At 39.6% G+C, this 19,037-nt stretch overlaps 2 protein-coding genes across 4 annotated transcripts in view; one reads left to right on the top strand and one right to left on the bottom strand.

Annotated features, from left to right (window-relative positions):
- The window catches only part of LOC147420458 (transcription factor GTE6-like), a 37,796-nt gene extending 36,875 nt beyond the window's left edge, over positions 1–921 (top strand). For both annotated transcript variants that reach the window (XM_086504453.1, XM_086504454.1), the window contains exons 7-8: positions 6–156; positions 258–921. In XM_086504453.1, coding sequence (XP_086360579.1) covers positions 6–156; positions 258–422 — 316 coding nt within the window. In that variant the 3' untranslated portion in view covers positions 423–921. The remainder of the gene's footprint in view (positions 1–5; positions 157–257) is intronic.
- Positions 922–11,708: 10,787 nt separating this feature from the next.
- LOC147420457 (protein MARD1-like) lies at positions 11,709–13,744 on the bottom strand. 2 transcript variants are annotated; one of them, XM_086504816.1, is made up of 2 exons: positions 12,916–13,738; positions 11,709–12,070 (listed from the first exon to the last, which is right to left on the bottom strand). In XM_086504816.1, exons 1-2 carry the CDS (start codon positions 13,422–13,424, stop codon positions 11,908–11,910), a joined length of 672 nt encoding a protein of 223 aa, XP_086360942.1. In that variant the 5' UTR covers positions 13,425–13,738; the 3' UTR covers positions 11,709–11,907. The 2 variants fall into 2 exon arrangements, with proteins under 2 accessions (XP_086360942.1, XP_086360943.1); XM_086504817.1 differs by lacking the exon at positions 11,709–12,070 and adding an exon at positions 12,080–12,244 and having other exon boundaries at positions 12,916–13,744.
- Positions 13,745–19,037: the final 5,293 nt, after the last annotated feature.

Below are 19,037 nucleotides of genomic sequence, written 5' to 3'. Positions count from 1 at the left end.
TGAAGGATGATGACAACTGAAGAGAAGAGACAACTAGGACAGAGTTTGAGCCACCTATCTCCAGAAGATCTCCACAAGGCTATTCAGCTCATAGCACAGAAAAATCCAGACTTTAAAGCGAGTGGTGAAGAGGTGGAAGTTGACATCGATGCTCAGGTTCTCTCTTTAGTGCAGTTTACCTGGGTAGTTAACATGCACTGAATTTGTTGCAGGTAGGTAGGTAGTTTTTGTACTGATAAGTTTGTATGTAACATCAGGATGCCTCTACGTTGTGGCGGCTACAGCACTTTGTCAGAGCTGTAATGATATCTCAAAACAAAAGCATGGCATCTAAGAGCTTTGGAGGAAAGATTAGAAGGGTCAATGTTGGGTCTGAAGCAGTTGGGAAAGGGAAGAAACGTAGCAGAAAGGCTTCCCCTTGATGATAGGTTAACTTAGAGCATGTTTTGGTGACAAGCATAGTCACAAGGGAATTCTGTCGTGGGGCCTATCAGCGGATTGGAAACTCCGTTTCCGAAGTCACCGGTTCTTGTTTCTTTTGTGCTGTTTTTTGGCAAATTTATGAAGGATACATGCAAAACATAACTGCAAGAAGCCATTTCTAATCTGTTCCTTGCAAAGAGCAAGCTGTTTCCATCTTAAATGACCTTGCCAATCTTGTTTCCGTTTTGTTGTTCCATGTGACTATGGTGACAAGTTTGGGCTTGGTCTTTGTTCTATGCACCAACTAGTGGTGTGCGCTTCTCGATCGAGTCACAATCGATGTGGCATAAACCATTTGTCGTTTTCCACCTAGGATGATGATGTATATGGCGAGGTTTTACTCCATGATGTACCCATGATGTCACCCTCTTTGTACGCATATATAAGAGGCTTGTAACCTCTCTCTTCTAATGCATAATCTAATGTTTTCTTTGAGTCTACATTGAGTTTTCCTCTCTGCTTACACACACACACACACACACACACACACACGCACACACACACACACACACACACACCCATCCATGAGTGCTACTCTCATTAATCACCCAAGCTCCATCAACAAGCAGCAGTCACTTGTGCTGTGGATCATGTAATATGGACAATATATGACTATCTTGTGATTCGAAGCCCATTTGTCCTTTGCATGGACTGCAGTTTGTGCTTAGTTTGTGTGCTACTTCAGTTTTGTAGTTTTTCTTGTTGTGTCTCATGTCTTAAAGAGAATTGGCTGTGTGTGCGTGTGAAAATGTTTGTTTTAAAGATAGTATTTATACACAAAAGAACACTTTGTTCAAAAGACAACTCCTTTTAAATATTAAGAAGATGATAGATATAATAGTTTTTCAATTTTTGGATCTTATACAAAATGATTAGAATGAGGCATGATTCCAATTTTCAAGAGAAAAAAGTAATCTATAAATGAAACATATTGTCATCTTCAGGTTGGGGACAACAACAAACCTTATCCTCTTTAGGCAAAGATTGAATTCTCACTTGCATCCATGTAAACAAAACAATAGATTCGTTAGCTTTGGATATGTTTGAAAGGTGTCAAAGAACCTACCAGTTGTGATTGATGTCGTACTTAAAGAGTATTAGATTAGCTACCATCATAAGAAGTAAAGAAGCAAGTCATTGTTAATCTCCAGTTTCTTCCTTTAAGAAGTTCTATGAGCCAATAGACAAAAGGCCTCCTTTCATGTTTTCAGAGTAGTTTCTAGTCAATTTGAAGAGGCAATCAAGTGGCCTTCATCCCTTATAAAGTTTTTGTCTATTCATACTAGTTGAAGTAGTTCATCCATCTATACCACCACTTCTTCTTTAAAGTCCTTGTTTATTTCTTTTTTCTAGTATCCAAAATTTTATGTTTGAAAAATTCAAGTTTTTTTTTTTTTTTGAAAAGCCCCACTAAGAGGACAGTACTTGTAATGTAGTTTTTTTAAATAAATATTCTAAGGTTTTTTCTTCTAAGTCAATATCTCAAGCCATCATTCCACATTTATAGAGTAGTATCAAGATAATAATAAGAGACCTACTTTCATCATGGAGTGAAAGTGATGCAACATTCTATCACTCCTTTACTTTTTCTATGCACTCTACATTAGTATTAGGCATGTATTTTGAAACATGATCAGCAATGTTCATTTAAAAAAATGATGTCAAATAGCTTTACTATTTGCAATATGGTGTTCCGAAGCATCTGTATTAGAGACTTATCGAGTAAACCCTAAAGATTTCATGAAAATTCTATGAGATGCTTTCAAATCTCAAGAAGAATCAGTTGGTGTATTTCAATAGAGTGACCAATAGCAATACATTTCTAACCGGTGCTTCAATTAGTGGCATGCAGCATGGCCCAACAATCAAATATGAGCTTCACGTTTAGATCAAGATCTACTGATTATAAGAGGAAGAAGAATACAGTAAAATAGGATTAGGAAGGACAGAAGAAGAGCCATATTTGCCATTTCAATGCAACAAAGGCAGCATGATGTTACTTTTTTCCAAGCACAAAGAGGAAAGTTAGAGCAGGAGGGACATTCAATACTCATCAAGTATCTCTCATTTTCAAAATAGTAAAAGTAAAGAAAGGGTATTAGACCCAAGAATGAATGAAGAGCCATGAGACAATTGAAGAATCGGGTGTGCATCTGCATGAGTGAGTGGTAAAATAAACAAAGCTCTGTTTTACAAACACATCAATATGTAGCATTAGTGTAAAATTATCAAAGCTATATATATCTAAGACTTCGTCTAGCAATTGTTCCTTTCGATCAGTCAAAAGTGTAAGCATACAAGTTAATGGTTTAAGATGCAAGGCCGCAAGAGTACAAGCAAAGGTAGGTTAAAACATTAGCAGTTCAATAGTTTTGAATCATCAGAAGGAAGAGAAGCCTTATGAAACATTAGGAAAACTGTAGGTCACATTAGTATCCCATCTATGCAGATCCAATCAAGGTACGTAGCCAACAAGGTAAGGAGCATATCTAGCCATCGGTCCCATCAAGTAATTATTACGGAGCTAGAGAAGCAACTAGGTATATACATGGTTAGCTATAATCAGTTAAAAAAAGGCACCTATAAGCCATGAAGGAGTAACTATATGAAATGCACATTAGAGGATAACCCTAGCAAGGCAATCCCTTTTAAGGCTTACCTCCAAATTGGAGCTAAGAAATCCAAGACCCAATATCATCGTGTTACAAAAGCTTCCAAATTTATACACAAGTGTCTGGTAGTAGTGAAGACAAGCCAGAGTGGGTAAGTTAGTGAACACAAAATTAGGTAAGGACTAACAAGGCTTGGGCACCTAACTATCAATTATCCTACGTAAGCCATAAAAATTTCACATGAACGTATCCAATACATCCTCAACTAGAGTAGATAGCAACTAACAAGCCATTATGTGGGAGCCAAGCAACTTAATAATGAGTTTGTTTTAGAGCTCAACTATATGACTTTTATGGAGAATTTTCATATCATCATAAAAGTATGAAGGAGTCAAGCGCTTCGTCGGAATCCAAGCTAGACCCTTTTAACCAAACAAGTATCTATTGTGCCATATGCTACCATAACCTAAAATAGCAGAGAAAACCACTTTATGCAACTCTTTCAAGGGAATAAAGGGAGTCAATCACCATATATTAAGCTTAAGCTAAACCCAAATATTCAATGGCAAAAAATCAAATAACTGTCAATGTAAAAATAAAATGAAAGCCACATTTAAACAATAAGAAATTGTGTGGTACTAATGACGGAGTAGCACCCTTAACAATCTCCATGTGTTAACAAGGGGACATTGCTCAAATTCTAGAATAAATTAGTAGAAGAGTTTTTCAAGGCACTTAATCTCTCACACTCGCACTCTCTTACTTGAAAACAAGACAAGAACAATCTAGAGGCTAAGTGAGGGACGGAGATCCCTCACCTTTGTATAGAGAGAAGAAAGGGTCTGAGATGACAACAACTTCTTCATCAGCAAGGTATTTAGAAAGTGCAACTACCCACCCCCTCAAGTAATAAATACAAAGTTCGATAAGCAACTAGGTGAGTACTTGGTTTGATAGAACAATAGGTGAGCATCATGCCAAGAAGCATCTTGAAGGGATTGGTTAGAGATGACAAATTGGTAGCATGATTAATCAAAGAAACCTGGGGATCAAGCAACATAGTCCAACTTTCTTGGTAGAGAATGAAGGCAACATAGGCTACCCATCAAAGCATAGAGAGTCCTGCTGAGGGAGGGAGAGCTAGTAGACCACACCATCTCCCCAAGAGCAAGTAGCCCATAGTGCAAGTATTATTCATCTCCCTTGAGTCCATTGACAAGAATTTATAGGAACATGTCAAAATAGGTGTATGCAATTGAGAAACCATGTGCCAAGGCAAGAGCAAAGATGAACATGCTTCTCTAGGTATTGCTTTCAAACCATTAGGTAGATAAGAATCAAATCAAGGTGAAACATTAGTATGGTAGAACTCACGGTATGAGGAGAAATCTTAGAAGGGGTGCATTGATGCATGAGGCATCAAAGGAAGAAAACATGGAAAAAGTCCTTGCGTTGCAGACCACGCAAAGGGGAATTGTGACGAGGAAGGAAATAATAACTGCATTTCCAAGCCCAATGAGTATTAGGTTTAAAAGCAATTTGGAGAGGTTCTTGTATCAATGGTTCCCACTGCATGCAAGCACCTGTACAAGAGGTTGGATAGTATGTGAGTAAGAGGCTAGCCTTATGGGGCCATTCACAAGGAAAAAAAATCATAGGTGTTAAATCCTTAGCTAAAGTTAAGCAAGCATGCAGAATGAAGAGATAAAGTAAAGCGACCTCCCATGGACCTTTAGAGTGGCATCAACAAAAAAAAAAAACCTTTATTTTATAACTCAAGGGGGTCACCAATAAATATGTTAATATAGAACGTGAGTTCAACATAAGGGGTTTTAAAACCATAGATTTTACCCTTATTTAACATACAAAGGGTACCAAACAAACTAGGTTAACAAAAACTGAATAGAAAAAGGGTGTGTTATATTCAGACAAAATCTATAACGAGTTTTTGGGTGAAAGCATGAATGGGTGGTACACTTTCAAGGATGGAAAGCTGTTATTTTTAATGGCAATTTTCTCAAAAGTGGGGATTGGTAAAGTTTATAAACAAATTCTAAATCTGCCACCCATTATAGATTTAGATTCTCCTTTTGAAGAGCTAATTAGTGATATATAAAATGCCGTAGATTTTTTCATTTTGGTCAAACACATCCAAAAAGAGCCATGTCCCGAACACAGATTTTTTGTCCACCCACTCATGCTTTCACCCTTTAAAAATAGTCCTTGAACACATGTGATACAGAGGTTTTCCATATTATGTACCCTCGCCCCTCCCATCCCCCCCAAAAAAAAGAGGTTTATAAGGGAAGATTTAGAGAAGAGACCAACCCTATGCTAGACCGGCCCCGTTTGTTAAGAAATAGGACGTAGCTAAGTAGATATTAGAGTAGTTTACTTAATGGAAAGATAATTTTCACACACGAGAGATTATAGAGGGGAGAGAGAGAGAGAGAGAGAGAGAGAGAGAGAGAGAGAGAGAGCACAATATACGTGGTTCACCCAGTGTGGGCTATGTCCACGGAAAAACAACCACTCAATGGCTTTAGTACTTCAAACTAAAAGTAGGTTACAAAGGGATTATAACCTTAATGGAACTCCCGCCTTGCTTCACTCTCATTACCTCGCACACACCTTGTTTCTCAACTTCACAATGCATTTTGTGTGTAGAAGAGGCCTCCTTTTATAGGCCAAAAGGGCTGCCCTCTCTCTTGAGAGGCAGCCGTGTGTAGCTGTCCTTGTGTAGTTGTATAAGTCCGAGTTGAATTCTCCCATGCGCCCATGTGCGGCCGCCCTTAGAGAAGACAAGTCTGCCTAGAAATCGGCAACCAGCCAAAGACTTCCATCGACCGCCCCTCGGCCATTTACTACCGACAACCGGCCAACCGATCGATCGTTTTCCGATCACTTTTTGGCCATCGGCTGGCCATAATATTCTGGCGAAAAGGAAATATTCTAGCGATTAGAACAAATCATACCATCATTAGAGAAAGCCTTTTGAAGAAGCACCAATGGTTTAATGTCATCCACATTGAGTTCAGAATCTGGAATGATTAAAACTATGAATGGCCCAAAATGTCCCAATCCAAAGCCTTCATATGCATAGATAAAAACTATTTTGAATGACCATGGTATCAAGACTATGGAGCCAAAAAGGGAATGCACCCATAGTCCCAACAAATATGCACAATCCAAGGTTCATATTATGCCATCTTTTAGAACATCAATTTTTTTCCTAAAGATAAACTCCTCCTCATCAAAAAACCATTCAGTTAACCAGCATGTTATAACCACAAGGATCCAATCCTTTTGAAGGTGACAACACATATGCCAGAGAACAATACAAAGTAAGGTAGTGCAAAAGATCCAAAGCTTATAAAATTCCAAGTTGATGGAGAATAATTACTCCATGTGAAAACTGCAGCTCATGTTATGCAAAGACTTCAAAATAACTTGCTTGATGAAAGGTAATAACAAAAATAGATCGGTCCTTCATCAACACAAGCAATCAACAAGGACAATTGTCATACACTTTTGATGTAAGCAAGCATAGATTCTCGGAGTTGTTAGCCCAAGCCAAATTAAAGTCCAAATTTCCTTTGCTGAACTATGAGGTAAACCTACCCAAGGTTTACCACCACTCCATGGTTGCTACCAAGATATTCTCTTCCAACAAGATGCATTATCTTTAAGACGAGTGAGAATGAGCGCAATTCTCAAGATTGCAAAGACAAAGAAAAAAGGAACAAAAGGGTGTATACAAGGGGTAAAATAAGCTCTCACCCAAAGAGCTTGAGCTATTTAAGAAGGATAATCGGTGTTTTAAATGTAGAGACCAAGGGCACAAACCAAGAGGGACTCTCCTTATGTTACCCATGTCTCTTGTCCGATAGAGGTCAATCAAAAAGCTACTCAACTAACCTAAGCACGAAAAAAAATATGTAATAACCTAAGCTACTCAATTAACATAAGCTAGACAACCAATATGTAATATTCATTAGAGGAGTATCTCCTCCTTTTGAAACTAAAGGTAGCTAGATAGTACAACAAAGTAGCAGTATCATGGTTAAAAACCCTTTTCTCTAAACATCTCCAAATCTCAAAAACCCCATCAAGTGCAATTACATAGACCACAATAGTGTGACTATAAACCATATCAAAAATATGATCAAAATTGAAAGGTAAGTGTCAGGGTGAGGCATCTCAGGATGAGTTTAGAGTAGATAAGACCAATTGATTCATGCAAATCAATGCAATCAGGTTAGATACTCAAGACAAAAGATGATTTATGTGAGGAGCTACAAAGGATCAGGGGCATCTCCAAAATATCTTGAAGCCAAGTATCCACTCATGGCTGGAGAACCTTCTAGCATAGAAAAAGAGCCCCAATAGGGTATGTACAAAAACATTACCAATATCCCTCTATCAAAATTTAGATACAGAAGCAAGATAGAAATAATTTTCAAGTCTAGCATAACATAATTCCCTATGTAAAGGAATACCAGTAAAAGAAACAATTTTCAGCCTGCAGACCAGTACTCAACCAATTTTTCATGTAAGGTCAAACAACCTTAGCTTGGCTATAGTGCTCAAGGACAAGAACTCAAACCGTACTACAGATGTTTTAGAAGATATTAGTGTGAGTAGAAAATCAAAGTACAATAGCATGAAAGTAGCATTGATTTAGAGATCTTAGAGTGAGACAATATTGATGTCGATAGCAAATCCAAGTATAACTAGTCAAGACAACCATCTACTGGTGATAATAATAGCTATTAGATTAAAGTGCCGCCAAAGAATCCGTAAAGTGATGACACAAGATCTTCTCCCATGATCAAGTATAGGTGTCAAGAAATCCTAAGCTAAGCAAACCATATCAAAGCTCAAGCTCAAGCACTGCAGAGCAAGAATCCAACATGAAATAGAAGTTTAAGAGCTAGTGCTATCAAAAATTCATGATACGTACGATTCAAACCAAACCACATAATGGAGATTTTGAAAAAACAAAAATGTCAACAACATTAATTTGGAGACTTTAAAGTGGTTATCTCAGATAAAGAACAAGATAGGGAATGGCAGGCAATACCAACAGTTGGTTTCAGAGCCAGGGTCTAATATCATATTAAAAAAATGGTGTATCAAAGTTCCATGATGGTTTGCAATTTGTTGCTATCCAATTGAAGCATAGGGATCAATTAGAAGCAACAACATAAAGAGCCAATACAAGATAAGTGACCTCTTGCCAGCCAATTCCTTCTAGCATAATCAATAGACAATAGGAAGAGAAGGCCAAAACCTCTCAATAGCTTGTTTGTCAAAAACCCAAAAACAACTCTCATTAAGTGAGTCAAGTTATCTCAAGCATTTAAGGGTTCCAAGCCGGTCAAAGAAAAAATATGTATCCCAATTCATATTGGTAATATGTACCATTTAAAGTAAGACCAAAAGTTTTGAAGCAATGTAACAATTTCAGAGTTTAAACTAAGCCACAAGTCAAATTTTCAACAGGTAGCCTATGAAGAAGGTACACTATCCACAATCTCCATAGAGAAACAAAGCAATCCATAGTTGTAAGCTGGTATAAAAATGGCACCACCATCCTCTCTCTCTCTCTCTCTCTCTCTCTCTCTCTCTCTCTCTCTCTCCCCTATGAAGAAGGTACACTATACACAATCTCCATAGGGAAGCAAAGCAATCCATAGTTGTAAGCTAGTATCAAAATGGCACCATCCTCTCTCTCTCTCTCTCTCTCTCTCTCTCTCTCTCTCTCTCTCTCTATATATATATATATATATATATATATATATATATTGTTGACGGAGCTTCAATCCTTAACTAATATGTATCCAATGCCTTCACTTAAAAGGTTGCATTGTAATGTTTTCCGTCTCCAGCTCCATGGGTCATATATGACCTCCATATACGACAATGCAAACTCTCTCTTTGTCTCTCCCTCTCTCTCACTCACACACACACACATTACGAGTTAATGACTCATTGGATAAATCTTTGAGGTCTCTTGGGATAGTTCAGATGACAATAAAAACTTCTCTCATGGGTGTGTCTGTGAATAAGGGGAAATTGAAATACCCTTTAAACCTCCCTAGTGAGGTAGATTGTCTACAAGGCATGAGTTCAGCACTCGCCTGTTGAGGTTCTATCTCATAATAGCTCTTGTTGGGTTAATAACTCATTGGATTGGGATTTTTCCCACAACCGCAATAACGTCTTTTCAAATGGGTGTGTATGAATAAGAGGAAAATAAATTCCCTTGTAACACCCAAGTGAGGTAGATTGTTTATCCCAATTCTTTATGAATAAGAGGTCTTGAGTGGTACTATCCCTCTCTCTCTGGTTTCTGAAGATGATCTGGATATATGTTGTGCAATTATTCCTCATCATTATGCCCTCAAGTATCATTTTGACTTGATTAAGCATGTCTTAGAGATAACTAGTGTTCACAGAAAACCTGTAAACAATTACAATGCACCTGCTACATTTTGGCTTTTACCTGTGAAACTTGTTTTTGCAATTTGGATTAACTGCAAGTTTTTCCATAGCTTAATTATAACTTTCAAAGAAACCCTATGGCCCACTTTTTCCTATTTGATAAGAAATATGTTCTTTGGGAACACCGGAGAGAAGAGAAGGCATACAAGTTACCTCATCTTTTTCGTTTGTGAAAGGTGAAAGGGTCCCTCTCATTAATGGCCTCATGTCACATCTTTACCGAAGAAGGCCCGAGCAAGGTCAAATTTCGAGGGCATTTTACCCTTTTTTTTTCCCCCCTTTCCATTCGGGTAAAAAGCAGGGTGCCTTACACTAATTTAGCCCCAAATATGTAAAATCTCTTCAATTTGAAGGGCAACAAGATCTGTTGAAAATCAACCCTGGTCACCCAAGCGTGATTTCCTTGCAAATCAATAAAAATCTGTTGTGGCAGAGGACAAACACCTTTTATCCTCATCATTTAAACAAGGGAAAATTACCAAAATACCCCTCTAATTTGAGGAAATTCCCAAAATACCCCTCAAATTCCCAAAATACCCTTGTATCTATTTCGGTTGAAATGTTCAAGATTTTCTAATCTTCCTTCGTTTTTGACAATTGAGATCAGTTTTTGAGTGCTCAGCATGTAATTTATCACCAGTTACCATCGCAAAAAAGGCAATTATGTCTAAAAATAATGAAGCAATTCATCTCCAAAGCCTACGTAACCAACTCAAATAGTAGTTTTAGCATCTTGTACGATAGACAATCACTCTTCTTGTGAAGACCTACATAAAAAATTATTTTTCGAGAAATTTAGTCTCACAACCAGGGGTATTTTGGGAATTTGGAAAAATTGAAGGGCATTTTGGGAATTTTTGAAAGGGTATTTTGGAAAATTTCCAAGTTTTTGAAAGGGTTTTTTCCAAATTTTTGAACAGGTATTTTCCAAATTTGAAAGGGTATTTTCCAAATTTCCAAATTCCCAAAATACCCTTCAAATTCCCAAATTCCTGCACAATAGGGGCATTTTGGGAATTTTTGAAATTAGAGGGGTATTTTGGGAATTTCCTCAAATTAGAGGGGTATTTTGGTAATTTCCCCTTTAAACAATGTAGTTAGTACCCCTCTTGGACGAGCTATGAACATTGCCATGTGGCACTAACAAACAAACCTTTACCCAACATTCTATCGAGAGTGCAATGCTCTACTAGAGTAACAGCTCCTCCGGCATGCCCCTTGGATAACCAGTATAGAATCATGGATTTCAAAAGGTCACGTGTATTAACCTCTTTGCAAGAAGTAAATATGTCGATAAAAAACCTTTGAAGTGTTTCACCTCACTAGAAGCTCATGTAGATGTTACTCTATTTTTCCTGGTGAAAAATATCGCCCACAGTTGTGGCATGGCAGGGCTAGAAAGAGCACAATATTTGACAGACATCCATCGACGACACCTTGCCTTTCACACCGTCAATTGAGATATGCAAGTCGATTGCCTTCTAACTACTGCATACCATCAGAAAGTACCATTACTGCTCATCATGCTACAGCCCTCTTACTCTACAGAATCAGAGGGAGGTCAAAAAAGTGTGCAGGAAAGACGAGCTTCAAAAGATCTTCGCATATAGGTATCACATGGTTGCACTGATTCTCAACAATAATAGTAAAACATATAATTGGCAAAAGCAATCCCACAACTCATATAATTGACAAAAGCAATCCACAAATTCTCTTCACCGGTCCAAAATAAATTCCCCACCTTCCCAACAGTCAAAACAGCTTCTAAGCCTTGCAAGACAACTTGCAACCCATCAAATCGAATGTTTCATCTCACCATCCAATTATCAATGCTGACAGATCAATTGAACTTTCCCTCAAGCACAACCAATCAAAACTACGAGTCGTCCCACCACTCAATTATCAATGCTGACCAAGCAATTGAATTTTTCCCTTTTAAGCACCAAAAGCAAGACAATTCTTCTCCTCCACATGCATCATAAAGTGGGCACACAGTAACGAATGAGACTTCTACTTTGATAAAGACGACTACTCGTCGAAAACAAAAGCATGCACTGTTAACTCATTGACAAGGCATACCATAAATTTAAGAGGAGCGCTCACATCTCAAAGAGAGTAACCGGGTACTTCAAACTTGCTTCAAAGAAGTAACAAATTGTGAGCTTTACATTTCTGAGCTATTAGCCTTGGGACGAGCCGCTCTCAAAAGAAAAGAGTCAACTACTTTAGAAGGGTTAAAACAAGAATAAAAAAGTTCTTTATAACCCGCATGACAAAAGGTAGGCACAGCTTCTCTGGTCACTATTTATGCCGCTGCAACTGTCTCCACTTGATTTGCATTGGGAGTCTCACTTGCTTGCGAAGTAACAGACCCATCCTTGGCACCTGTAAGCACACCTTTCTCCCTCCTCTCATCTGCCATTATTTGCATGTGTCTACATTCCACACTGCAAAAGGCCCTATCTCCTCTGCACCACCACCAAAGTTGTTGAGCTTTAATTTAAAAAGAAGCAAAATGACATGGAAAAAAGATTCATAATCAGAACAGCCTTCACACGCACAAATAGCTTGAATGTCTCAATGGACAATTAGAGTCACTGTAATACAGCTGCAAACTGGTAAGCCTTCCAAGTCTCCTTAATCTAAACCGACCAATCAGAAGCTTGAATCATTTCACAAAATTTAGACATAGGTCACATGATCAATCTGAAATCAAAAAGGCAAGACCAGATAATAACTCTTCCTAATTGTCCACATCCTCACAACCCACTCATCAGGCATGCACAGAAAATTACGTCAAGAGTTTTAGCACAAGAATAATAATTTTGGCAGCCACATCTGAGAGTAAGACTCCAAGAAATGCACAGAATCAAAAGCATTGGCTATTGACAGCTGCTGCCAGCCAGCAATCCAAACTGTCATTGTCTGTCTCAATCAACAATGTGCCAGCAATCCAGACCACCCTTGTCTGTCTCAACAAGAGAAATCAAAGATGTGCAAATACAATAGTCTGAAGAACAAGCCTCTATCTACTCACATCCCCCGAATCAACTATGGATCATTCCAGGTAAGATAGTCATATTCTCCATAATCAGAAAATGCATTCACAATCTTGGTTCAAGCTGTTGCCTAAAACACACAATAGTCTAAACAAACAAGGCTTATTTAGCATGCAAATTGTATCCACAGATGCAAAAAATGCACTCATCCCATGATGACATCATCCCCTGATAGGACAACCCATCACAAAGATCTCATAATCCAACTTCCGTGAAAGCAGAAAAAAGAAGACCAAAAAATTTGAGATATTTACCGGTAGATGTAAACATCCCTGCCATGCCCCAGCAGCTTTGAGCAGAGATAGCAGATATCCAAAAAATGAGTAGGGCGATCAGATCCACCCATGTCCAGTCGTCTACGCAAAAACAATGGGTTATCAACCCCCTTGCTTTGAGGGTGCGGCAGGTGGCTCCACTGATACCCACTCGTGTGCGCAAGGGCCTCAACACCCAGATTTGCAGTATGATGGGCTGGCAGGAGGACACCAGGCTGGAGAGTGCGAGAGGCAAACAAACTCTCTTCAGCACTGCTATCAACAACCATAGTGTTGGCGTTTTCCTCCATGGAAGAAAGAGGGCTCGCCGGCTCCCCTGCTTCGAGGCAGGGCTCCATGAAGCCATGGAAAAATTCCTGTGTGGGCGGACAAGAATGGCCTCTGTGTGCGAAGCCTGTGTCTCCATGGAGGCCTTGAGGGAACCTGGCAGCGCCGAGCTGAGACATGCTTATAGTCCTCTGAATCTGACGAGGGCGCTTGCCAGGCATCTCCGAGAGGGAGATGAAGAGAACTAAAAGCAAGGGAGGGAAAAGATGAGCGATGAGTAAATATGTGGGTGATGGTGAGTTTGCCTGTGTGTGTATGCGCGCGCTCGCGCGCTCGCTTGTGAGACTGGGGCGGAGGGGCGATGTAGAGAGTATATGGGCGTGTGCCTGTATGTCTGTGTGTGAGAGAGAGAGACCGGGAGAGTGAGATCTCACACTCTCACTACCTACAACCCTCACTGCTCCACCATAGCCGTGCAGGGGGAATGCAGGAAAAGGCACGCCTTATGAAGCTGCAAAAAGGCCGCTCTTCTGCTAGCCTGCAAACTGTTTGATTTGAGCAATGGAGGAGAGAGAAAGATGCTTTCAAAGTTTAGAGCGAGAGAAAGTGACCGCTCTCCTCTCTGTACAAATCAAGGACTCGAGTTCTCTCTCTACACCACACACGTGTCACGACTTTATTGAAGGTCCTATTTTTTGAAATTATTCTGGCCCCACCTTGCCACGTGGCCAGTACCATGCTAATTGTGTCCCTCACTTCAACCCACCAAAGTTCCCTTTGAATCTTTGATATTTTTTTTGCCCTAAAGAAAATTAAGATATTTCACTTTCCTCTCTCTTCCAATAATTTTCTTTCTTTATTTTAAGCTTGAAAATGAAACTAAGGCTCGGTTCACACGACTTAAGAAAATCTTGAAAGGGTTCACAATAATAGCGATCACAGTAAGAATTTTTTCAATAGCTCTCATCACTTCATGAGCTAATAAGGAGAAGGACTATCGTTAAATGTGGGAAGCTCTCACCACATGCAGCAGAACTCAACCTTGCATTGAGTGCAATTCCCATCAATCTTGAATTTTGTGGCAATGTTTTTAACCAAAAATGAGTAGTGTGCCGGGATTAGCAGAACTCAACCTTGCATTGAGTGCAATTCCCATCAATCTTGAATTTTGTGGCAATGTTTTTAACCAAAAATGAGTAGTGTGCCGGGATTATTTCGCAGAGAACATCTCGATTCAAGTCACACTCATAAAGTAAATCAACATTGAATATGCTCCAATGAAACGGTATAAATGTACATCTATTTTGTGTAGAAGATTGATCCCAAATCCGTATCTATCATCCAAACCTCGCAAGAATGAAAAATTAGAAGTTAGTATATATGTCCATAGCAATAAAAGTATATAGACGTAGATTAAGAAGATCATGATCAATCTATTATGTGCTTGCACGCTTGTGTCCCCAAAAAAAAGAAAGTAAAAGCCATACATATAAGTGTGGCGGGGAGGTGGCACCATCCTCACCCGGTTATTATAAACCGTAGCCCCCATATACTTGTTTTCACCTCTAGTGTTGAAGGGTTACGATATGCTTCTCCTCCATCGTTGAAGGGTCATGTTTGTCTCTTCTCGAGTATAGGAGGGTCACATCAAAAGAGACTTAGTACCAGTCGATCTTTTGGCATCTCGCTTTCTCTCTTTTAGCTTAAAACACCATGTTTATTTTAATATGTATGTGTGGCCCTATTCCTACAAGCTTCGTCGATGCCAACTATTTATTATGTGTCCCACCTATGGCTGCCAATGTGCTACTATAGATTCCTTCATGTGTGTACTCCATGTTGCCATTTTATATATGAAAAAATCCTCCATGTATCCATGAGTACACGAATATGATATGTGTGCGGAGAGAGAGAGAGAGAGAGAGAGAGAGAGAGAGAGAGAGAGAGAGAGAGAGAGAGAGAGGATGTGGATGGAGCAACTGAACACAATGTGTGTGTGAGAGAGCTCCTTATTCTTCTATCTAGTAAAGAATAAGGTGTGTACAAGTAATGGGTGGTCGGACACCTCTTGCATGTCCGGCCCGGGTAAGAGGTACATCACCTTTACACTATGAATCTCCCACTAAAAGACAAATGTGTCGATAAGTAGTACTACTATAAGATCTAGTAGTATGTATAGTAGGTATAGGGAGAAAAATCTTATCTCAACCTATGCCATCTAGATCTCTCAATGTTAATGCACGTCGTCGTGTTGACTCTAGCAGTGTATGGAAGCGTATATCCCTGCTAGAATCAACATGCATACCTTGTAGGTATCTTGTAATGACTTGCACTGCTCGATGATGCATCATGCTAGTGTCAGTCATCGCACGACTGACAACCCCAACTGCAGACGCTCCCACTGCATTTGTTATGTCGGGTCTCGACACTAAGAGGTCGTATATGAGACACCCAAACGCTGACAAAATGTGCGTGAACCTAGCTATCGTAGCGTCCCAAGCACTACCTGCATGCACTTTATCATTAGGACTATGCATCACGTATGAATGTGTCATCGCCGCAACACTGCAATGGCTACGTCCATCTCACCCATAGCCAGAACCACGCATCCTGGCATTAACTCGTCAGCTTCTAGCATAAGCATATCAAAGAACTCCATATCCGTCATCTCCATGGTAGGAGGCATCTATGTCCTAAGAGGATCAATCTGTTGTGTCTCGCTAGAGCATGGTTTCTCTAATTCTGTATCTACAAACATGTTGTGCAGAACAATTTAGAGCTCATCAACGAAAGATTTGTGTCTAGTCTCTCGCTGAGTACATGTCTGCAAAGTCACTGATAGTGCATCGTCTCACACATGTGACTCACTGCTTTGCTCCCTGAGACTGGCAAAGCATCAAAATTTATCACCACCACCGTTGGCTGCTCTAGTCGTACCCTCAAAGAGTTGTCCTACTCTACATGTTTGTCCTCATACCTTGCATGCACAACGAGCGAAGTGTCATGCTGCTCATCAACAAAGTGTACTCGCCTAAACTGCAAACATCTGCATGATGGCAACGGACTCACAAAGACTATGGCATCTCTAACATAGTTGAACTAGCACCACGATGGCCTCACGCTATCACAAGCGAGCCTCTCCTCATCAAGTAAGACTCATCAGCCGATTGAACATGACACCCATGATCTCTAAGTTATGAGATGGAGGTCAAACTCCTACGAGCATCAAGCACATACTGAGAACATCATGGAGCACAAGCATACTCCCATTGGTGAAGTGCAAATGAATGTCACCCATACCATGAACACTATCCTGTCTTAGAGCAAAAAATGTACTAAACCACTACGTGCAAGGAGCAACATGGCATAAAGCACAGTTGTCCAACTGCCAATCGTGAGTCAAAGTCAACGCATGTTTGGGTGACCTTGTGGAAGTAGGAGTGTCTACCACACTCGTACTCTTAGCAAAAACCAATGGAATCCCTGCTGTCTCCAATGCCTGAAACAATGTCTCCTCATGTGTCCTGGTCTACCATAATGCCAGCAAATGACATGTCTACGTCTCTGAGATCTGCATGATACACCAACCTATGTATCCAATAACGAATTGTCAGTGCAAGATGCCATAACTGCACAAAACGAGTCTATAGATCAAACCACACAAAATGTAAATGCATTGTCCACAAGAGCATAGCCGCTTAATGTAATGCAAAAGAAAACCAGCTGATCAAACACTTGCAATAGCAAGGGACTTTGAGGTCTTCCCTCAATGATTTCAAAAGGTGCTTTTCCCGTAGAAGTATGCACAGTATTATTGTACAGATACTCTATGAGAGGTAAGTACTTTTCTCATTGTGAGAGTTGATCTACTTTTGTAACATAAGTCTTTAGTAGATCGAGTATCGTAAAATTGCTATCTCACTTTGGCCATCCGTTTGTGGGTGATAGGCCGAAGAGAAATTCAATTTTGTACCTAAGAGACCTTTCCAAAAATTATTGGTCATTCTAAGATCTCTATCTGACACGATGGATGTTGGAAATCCATGGTGTTTGAAAATCTGAGATATGAAGAGAGTTGCCATTTGATGTGTCTTAATAGTCTTTTTGACAGGAATAAAGTGTGCTTGCTTGCTAAACCTGTTGACTATTGTCCATATTCCCGTATTCCCATGGATAGACTTGGGTAATCCAAAGATAAAATCCATGGATATACTCTCCCATGGTGAATTAGGATTGGCAATGGCTGGAGTAATCCAAATTGCTTCCCTCTATCATACTTAGTCTTTTGGCATACTACACATTTTGAAACATACTCTTATATGTCCACTTTCATGGTAGGCCAATAGAAGTACGTCTCTACTACTCGGAGAGTAGGTTGAATGCCTCTATGTCCCGCATAGGGAGGAGCATGGGATTCATACATGACTTCCTCACAAAGGGAGTGGGTAACACATAGCCTATTGCCATGGAGAAAGATAACCATCTTGCAAGGTGAATGGTTCTCTTTCTTACCGAAAGCAAGGGCTGACATTGTGTCTTTAAAGTCAGTCTCAGTAGCATACTCATCTATCATAGAAGATAAATCATTGTGAGTTTCTATAGACACCGCATTAACTTTTGATCGTCGTGAAAGTGCATCGGCCACTTGATTGTGCTTACCAACAACGTGAGCAATATGAAAATAGAATTGCGAAAGAAATTTTCCCACCTTATTTCTTTGTTGGAAAGCTTGGTTCGCTTGATGAAGTACTTGAGACTTTGGTGGTCTGTTCGTAAATGAATGGAGTCCCCAATTAATAGTGCTTCCATGTGTTTAGGGCATGTAGAACATCTAAAAGCTCTTTCTCATAAATGCCCAAGACTCGTTCATCCGTATTGAGCCTTCGGCTCTCATATGCTATGGCATGACTTTCTTGAAGCAAAATTGCTCCAAGGCAATCACTACAAGCATCACATTGGACCTCAAATGGCTTTGAGAGACCCGGAAGCATGAGGACTGGTTGGGAGGTAAGCTTCTCTTTAAGCTTGTCAAAAACATTTTTCTCCTTAGCAATCCATGAATACATAACGTTCGTCTTTGTTAAGTCATGTAATGGTCCTGCTATTTGAGAAAATTTTGCTATGAAGCATCTATAGTATGCACACATACAAATACAGCTTCTTAGCTCATGTAGATTCCTTGGATTAGGCCATGATTTTATTACCTCTAACTTTGATGGATCCATGCGAATACCATCTTGAGAGATAATATGACCTAAGTATTGAATCTCTTGAAGGAAAAAATCGCTTTTATTTTGATTGAGAAAAAGCTTGTTCTCCCTTAGTGCTTGAAAAATCACTTGGAGATGTTGCTTGTGTTCCTCCAATGACCTGGAGTAGATGATGGTATCATCAAAGAACAGTGAATTTGCGGTAGGGTCTAAAGATTTTCTCCACCTCTTGTTGAGCTTGGGAAACTTGATAAGGAGGCTTGTTAGGCGGTGAGATTCTTGGTAGGAGTTCAATTCGATGGTCGTCATCCCCTCGTTTTGGAGGTAAGTCCATAGGGATATCATTGATGAACACATCTTGAAATCCTTTTAGAAAATTGGACAAGTCTAACTCTTCTTGATTCCTACCATTTTCATTTGATGAAACATTAGGACCTTTTAGGGACTCTTGACAAAAGTCATGTACGCAAAAATGGAGCTTTTCATTGATTTATCAAAAGCAGGAGGATTTACAAGTGGTATAGTACGACCAGAGTCACTAGCATCTATATACATGTATTTTCCCATGTAGGTGGAGTAGAATCTCCTTTCAGGGAACTTCATGTTCCATGCGGTTGAACCATG

The sequence above is a fragment of the Adiantum capillus-veneris genome, chromosome 28 (genome assembly GCF_014529385.1).
Source record: "Adiantum capillus-veneris isolate H3 chromosome 28, ASM1452938v2, whole genome shotgun sequence".
Taxonomy (NCBI): domain Eukaryota; kingdom Viridiplantae; phylum Streptophyta; class Polypodiopsida; order Polypodiales; family Pteridaceae; genus Adiantum; species Adiantum capillus-veneris.
This window is presented reverse-complemented; position numbering and strand designations above follow the sequence as displayed.

Coding starts and splice junctions, on each gene's coding strand:
- LOC147420457 (XM_086504816.1), bottom strand. CDS start 13,424: ATGCCTGGCAAGCGCCCTCGTCAGATTCAGAGGACTATAAGCATGTCT. Junction 12,071..12,915: donor AGGGATGTTTACATCTACCG/GTAAATATCTCA, acceptor GTGGTGGTGCAG/AGGAGATAGGGCCTTTTGCA.